This window comes from Manacus candei, unplaced genomic scaffold, assembly GCF_025592945.1.
Source record: "Manacus candei isolate 608988 ecotype Guabito, Panama unplaced genomic scaffold, ASM2559294v1 h1tg000071l, whole genome shotgun sequence".
Lineage (NCBI taxonomy): Eukaryota > Metazoa > Chordata > Aves > Passeriformes > Pipridae > Manacus > Manacus candei.
Window position 1 is genome coordinate 3322326 of NW_026138119.1, and position 6963 is coordinate 3329288.

General features: G+C 50.7%; 1 protein-coding gene across 1 annotated transcript in view; it reads right to left on the minus strand.

Moving 5' to 3' along the window:
* COL5A1 (collagen type V alpha 1 chain) overlaps positions 1 to 5015 on the minus strand; it is a 146606-nt gene extending 141591 nt beyond the window's left edge. The window contains exon 1 of the mRNA XM_051807628.1: positions 4628 to 5015. Within this exon, the coding sequence (XP_051663588.1) occupies positions 4628 to 4727 (100 nt within the window). The 5' untranslated portion in view covers positions 4728 to 5015. The remainder of the gene's footprint in view (positions 1 to 4627) is intronic.
* Between the last annotated feature and the right edge of the window lie 1948 nt (positions 5016 to 6963).

The following is a 6963-nucleotide window of genomic DNA, read 5'->3' on the forward strand; positions in this document are numbered from 1 at the left end:
GACAGGGCTTGGAGCAACCTGGGCTAGTGGAAGGTGTCCCTGCCCATGGCAGGGGGTGGGCTGAGATGAATCTTTAAAGTCCTTTCCAACCCAAACCATTCTATGACTCTGTTTGAAGAGGGTCCCAGACCCATCTTTGCACCTGCAGCATTTGCTGCCATCCAACAACTCAGGTGTCTCAGCTCCCCACTCTTCCCAGGTCCCACCATTCCCCAGACATATCCAAGGCAACCACACAAACAAATGGTAAAACCAGGAATCACCATGGTGATACCTCACTTGAGCAGTTTTTACATCACTACCTCCCTCAGGGTCCACCTGACCTGTCCCCCCTTCCCTTCATCCCCCCTTGTAGGGCCAAAAACCCTCTGACCCTCAACCTGCTCCTGTGAGAGCATTCCCAGCTTTTTGTTCCCTGCAGTTTTCCCAGGTGTAGACTTCCATGTTTGCACAGTGATTGGCACCCATCCACCACCACGTTGGGAAGGGTATTCTGAACATCCAGATCCAGAGGGAGAACACAGAGAGAGCAAGTTAAAGAATCTGGACATAAGACAAAAAGTAATTGTTAAAAAAAATTAATGGTAAATTTGTTTTACTTCTACAGTAAAAAAAAATAAAAAATAAAAAAAATCCCTCAGACTGAAGTTTCCTGGAAAGCACGCCCACAGATTTATTTCTGAAGCACAGACAAAACTCAGATTACCTAAAACACATCTATAAATGGCCCTTCCCACTGATGCCTCTGCATTAGTGGCATATTCCACAGCAGTGCTTTCTGCTGCTCAGCATCTGCTGCCACGCTTAGTCTCATCCTAAAGATTATTTCTGTAACTCAAAGCAGGTGTGAGAACACAGACTGAGCCTCTGCCCCTGGAGCCAGGCTGAAGGACAGACAGGCAGATGTTGACTCAGAGGGACAGACAGCACCAGCACCAGATCACATCTTCAGTGTTAGGAGAAGAGCAAGCAGGCACAGGCTGCCAAGGGTGATGGGGACATCTCTGTGTCATTGAGGGTCTGAGCCTCTGGGACAGTGGCAAAGAAAAAAAGAGGAAGAAAAGCTGCTTCAGAATTCAAGCTGTGATCTGCTGTGGTTTACTCGACAAGGTGCTGTTTGGGCAAAGGTTGAACTTGGAGATCTTTTCCAGCCTTAATGGTTCTGTCATTCTGTGCTGAACAGCCCATCCAGTGCAGCTGCTGCAGCTGAACACAGAGAAGTGGAACTCAAATGAACTTCCTGGGCGCTCCCAGGAGGGTAAATCAGGCTCTCACCTCCAGCCCTGCGTCACACAGAGGGGGGAGATCAGAGCAGGAGCCACTTTACTGAGTCACCCCCTCAGTTCTGATATCAGTACAACCCCTGCAGTGCTACCACCTGACTGCAGGTCACCACGAGGCAGAAACCTGCCAGTTGGGTTTGCTCTGTATTTCAAAAAGGAATGAACCTGAAAAGTCCATCTCCAACTCCATAATGGGCAGGGACAGCACTCCTTTAAAATAAGGATGCACATCCCCTTTCCAGGCCCTCCTGATTTGTCCTAGGGTAAATGTTATTCCCTGTTACAGACTATGTAAGCCTTAGGAATAACAATAAGACAGTTTTGTTCATTAAACTTGCCATGAAAAAGGGGGTTTATATGTGAGGGTCCAGCATGAGAAGTCAGAGCCAGCAGGGTCCTCACTGCTGTCCCTCTTTGTGCACAAAAATCAACAACAACTCAGCAGGTTTTGCCTTAGAGCTACCCCTGAAGACAAGAGATGACTCCTCCAGTCCCCAAATTACTGCCCAGTAGTTTTGGAGGGAGCTGACAAATTCAGCTCCCACATCCATCCCAGCATCCTCAGCCCTGCAGGAGGAGATTCCAGGAGCAGCCTCCAAACACCACGTTGAAGGGAATGGTCAGCAAAGGGTTTTCCTCCTGCCCCTGCTCCCATGGAAGAACAACACATTACCTCAGCCAAATGCCTCTGCTGCAGCCCCTGGCCAGGGCATGTCCCACAGCTGGGTGCTTTCAAGTTACAAATTCCCATTCCAATCTGGCAATACATTGACAGCATAATCCAGGTTTTTACAGTGGAAATCAGATCTGCCATCAATTCCAGACTTATAAAGTCATATTTCTTCTTGTAAAACAGTATCAACACTTTTGATTGGCAAAGCATTTAAAAAAAACACTTTTAACTGGCTGGATCAAGGTTATTTTTTTTAGCTCATTTAGGTGACTGGGGAAGAGCCAAGGAGAGAAGCAACAGATGGTAACGGGATACTTCACAATTTCCAGCATTTTTATTTTAAAGGGCACACCATGTATTCTTATTACACTTTGCCACTAAAGGAAACTGCTGCATCCAAAAATTTTCACCCAGAAACCTGATTCGATTTTACAGGGATTTGTAAAAGCAGAGATAGATTCCAACTTTGTCTGTGGGTTAGATTTTTGCGTGACATCATCTGTTAAAATATGGGAAAATCTGAGCTGGAAGGGCTGTGTTTGGAGGCAGCTCAGATCATGTTGCCTTTGACATGGCTATTTCTCTATTTTTCTGGAAATCCTCTCTACAAGGTGTCCTCCCCCTTTCTTTGGGACCACACAATGGATTACAGGGAAGATTCCCCTCTCAGTACTGAGAAACCAACTCTAATGAAATTGAAACGAGCTGAGCTGAAATAAAACCAAAGAGAAGTTGAAAAAAAACAAAAAAAAAAAAAAAAAAAGCCATAAAGAGCATTAGTCAATGCCATCAGCAGTCCCGGTCTGACTCCACCCTCATCCAAATTATTTGATGTCCTATTAGGCGGCTCATTAGGAAAACTCAAAGCCTTTCACCACGAGAGTCATTACTCTGCACAGTGGCCCCACAAAAGCTTCCAGCCATTCCTCTGCTCCCCCAGCTGCACCCAGAAGTTTGAAAAAGTTACCTGGTAACTTTGGAAAGGAGTCGGGGCTTATATTGGAGCTGTCTGGAGGATACACACCGACAGGGAAACGCCTAAGGATGCTCTGAAACCGGTACGGCCTCAGCACAGGCAACAGTGAAAGGAAAACTTTGGGGTTTCACCCTTTGAAATAGACGAAATGGAAATAATTCCGTTTGCAACCGATACAAAATAAATACACAATAACCGAGGGGCCCGACGAGCTGGCGGGACAAGAGGGAGCTCCAGAGGAGCTGGTGTCACTCCAGGTCTGCTGGTCTGAAAACTGCTTTAACAGCCCGATACTTCTGCAGCACAAATTCTGTGGCAGCTCCCACCGCCCTGAACTTTTCCCTGCAGGGATGTTCTAGAGACTTTATTCATTGACCAGCAACTGCTTTTCCATCTTGCTCAGCCTTTACAAGCAAACCATTAATGAAAGCATTCCTCCTACGCCCAACCTTTTCTTCCTTAATGTCATTTTAAGAACCCAGAAATGACAGTAATTCGCAATCACGCTGCTTTGTACACAGAATCCCACTGCCAGGAACAGAATCCCACGGGCGTTTGTCCTGGTAACACTCACACAACCCTGCAAACACCCCTGCCAGGGTTTCCCGGGGAAAAATACCCGGAGCACACAAAAATCAGGCAGGAAAGCTGAATCAAAAGCTGAATCCCAGACAGCTCAGCATTTCGGGGCATTTCTCAGTTTCTCAAGTTTAACTTTTCGGATTTCAAAAAAAAAAATCAACTTTGCCAACAAACCGCTCCTCAGTCATTCCCTTGGAATCCAGCATAAACAGAGCTCAGAGCGCCGATGCCTCCAAGTGTCCACTACAAACTCAGGGAACGCTCTGCAAACACACGGAAAACTTTTCCAGCAGCCCCACAAGCCCCCAGCTGCCCTGCTCCGGCATTTCCCAGCCCACCCGGGGGGAAGGCAGACATTTGGGAAGCAGAGCTCTGGAAAAACGCTCCACAATCCCGAAGGGAAATAGGAGTGTTTAAAGTCCCCCTTCTGCACGATGAGGAAAAGAAATGACATTCCAGGGGTTTTCTGTGCTGTTGCACATCTGGAACTTCAGAGCTTCCTCCCACCACATTCAACAGTCCCAATTTTAGGGAAAAACCCTGTGGATTGGGGCTGGTGAGGGGGCAGCGGAGCTCTGGGGTCCCGAGCGGCTCCAAAGCTTTTGTGTCCCGAGCTCTAACGCTTTGATGTGCGGAGGGAGAGCAGATTCCAGCGGGACAAAAAACTTTCTTCTCCTCAAGGAGGAGGAACTACGCAAGCCCAGAGCTTTCCAGTCGACTAAATATACATTCACATATATATCCACGCAGATATGTAAAGAACCAGAGCCTCCAGAAACTCGCCCTGACTTTTCCTCCAGAAAAAGCAGCCCGGCAACAGGCAGCTCTGCTCCAAGAAAGGCGAATAAAGTATTGTTTTAAGTTTTTTTCCCCCCTTTTACGGGCCCCCTGACAAATGGCATTCAGAGACTAGGGCAGCTAAAGGAGGTTGGGTGGGTTTTGTTGGGGTTTCTTTTTTCTTCTTTCTTTTTTGCCGGAACGCATCGGGGAAGGAAAGACAAGGCACAAAAGCCCCCTCGCCCACTCCGTGACCCCGCAGGACACCCCCACCCCCCCTCCACGACCCCGCAGGACCCTCCGCCCGGGGTTGGGGGGTTCGGGGACCCCCCTTACCTGCCCGGCCGAGGGACAGGGCAGCCAGCAGCACCAGGGCAGCGGGCACCGAGCAGCTCCGTATCCAACTGCGCCTTTTCCACCGCGTGTGCGTATCCATGGTCCACAAAAAACGGGGCACCAGCTCGGGACAACCCGGGGCGGGGGAAAGGGCGAAAAAAAAAATAAAAATATATATATACACAAGCGAAGGAGAGGCGCTCAGACCCCCCCCGCCAGCCCCCCCCGGGGAGCAGCCGCTTTATAAAGCCATGGGGCGGGCGGAGGGCTGCGGGGGCTCCGCCGCGCTCGCTCCGGCCCTGCCTGCTCCTGCAGCGGAAAAACTTTTCCTTCTCTCTCTCTCTCTTCCCCCCACCCCTCTTTTTTTTTTTTTTTTTTTCCTCTCTCCCTTTCCTCCTCTCTCTCTCCCTCTTCTTTTAAACCCAATTGTCAATCTCGGAGCCGCGCAGCAAATCAGGGCCCGGGCGGAGCAGCCCCCCCATACCCCTCCCGGGGCCGGCCCGGCCCCCCCGCCCGCCCCCCGCCCGCCCCGGCCCCGCGGCAACTTCGAACGAGCCGGCCACGGGATGTCCCGGCCCCCCAAAAAGCGTTGGCCTCCCTTTTCCCCCCGCTGGGGTAGCACCAAATGGAGTTTTCCTTCTCTTCCCACCCCACGCTCCCCTCCCAGCTCTTCCCGATCCCCAGGGAAGAGGAGACAGGGAAGCAAGAGGGGTGGCAGCGATCTCCTCACTGTGACCAGAGATAAGACCCCAGGGGAATGACTGGAGCTGTGTCAGGGGAGGTTTAGGTTGGATATCAGGAAAAGTTTCTCCATCCAGAGGGTGGTTGGGCACTGGAACAGCTCCCCAGGGCAGCGGTCACAGCCCCAAACCTCCTCCTCAAGGAGCCTTTGGATGATGCTCTCAAGGACAGGGGGGATTGTCGGAGTGTCCCGTGCAGGGCCAGGAGCTGGATTCAATGATCCTTGTGGGTCCCTTCCTACTCAGAATTCAGCAGTTCTGAGATGAGGCCTAGAGGCTTGTGGAAGCATGGAAAAAGCAAGGATTCAGGAAAAAAGTGCATGCAAAAGTGCAAGCAGGAAGGAGTGGAAAGGGAAGGTGCATCCTTGGGTGCTGGGTGGCAAAACCCATCCCTGGCAGGCAAGACAGAGGGCTGGGAAGGAATGGAGAGCTGAGCCCCCTCTGCACACCTGGCTGGTCCTGAGTCCAGCCCCAGCACTGCCCTGTTCCAGTCCCTGTGTCGCTCAGCCCCAATTTCCCTGTGACAACACTGGTGCATCACACTGGTGAACCCCAACTTCAAATGGTTGCTCTTGTCCTGGCATTGTATGGCAGCAATATTAGAATAGCACTGAGGGTTAGAGCCAGGTGGTCTTTAAGGTCCCTTCCAACTCAAGCCTCTCCATTATTCTACAGAAAAGAACAAAAGCTGACACAACTCCCCTACACCAGCCCCTTCCCTCAGGTACCAGGAGAGGAGGATGGATATCACACTGGTGGCCCCCACTGCTGAAGACCCCTCAAAATCAGGTTATCAGGAGACCAGAGAAGGAAGAACAACAAAATCCAGCCCCCTCCCTTAACTAAATGCTTGAAAGACACTTGTTGGCATCAACACTTGCTTTGTCAGTGCCACTGAAGTCCTGACCATCATTCCTGGCACATATCCAGGTGGCAGTCCCAGCTCCTTGGGTGGTTGAGCTGTACTGATTTTTCATGGAGCAGTGATTTCACATCTAGATTCACACCCTGAGCCACACCAAAGCATCCCAGCCCTCCCCACTGCTTGCCCAGCATCATCCTTAAGGCCTTCCTCATCCACAGGGGAAAAAAATGCTGCCATGACTCAAATTCCCAAACTCTGCCTACCCTGGACTCCGGTTTCCTTGTCTGTGGGTTTGTTCACTCAGCACAGCAGGAGCCTGAGCAGTCACCAGGCATCCTGGGACACAAGGAGGGCAATAAGGAGTTAGGGATCACTCATCCTGTCCCTGATTTGGGCTGTCTGGTGGAAGAACTCGGCACCACAAGGGTTTGTTTTGAGCTTCAGCCATTCACCCAGCATAAACCTTTGCCCTGATGGACTGAGAGTTACTTGGATGGGTAATTGTTATCAAACACATCAAAACCTACAAGCAGAGGAGGCCAAAGCCCTCAGATCAAGCCAAGGGAAAGGGGTCCTCCCAGCCCACTCAGCTTGTAGCTTGGTAATGAAGTTTCCTAATGGTTCAATGGAGAAGAGCTGCAGGAAATCCCTCCCTTTACCTCCAAACCTGTTGAGATACCTGTCCCCTCCTCCCAGCCTCCCTGTGAAACTGGAAAGGCTGGAGCATGAGC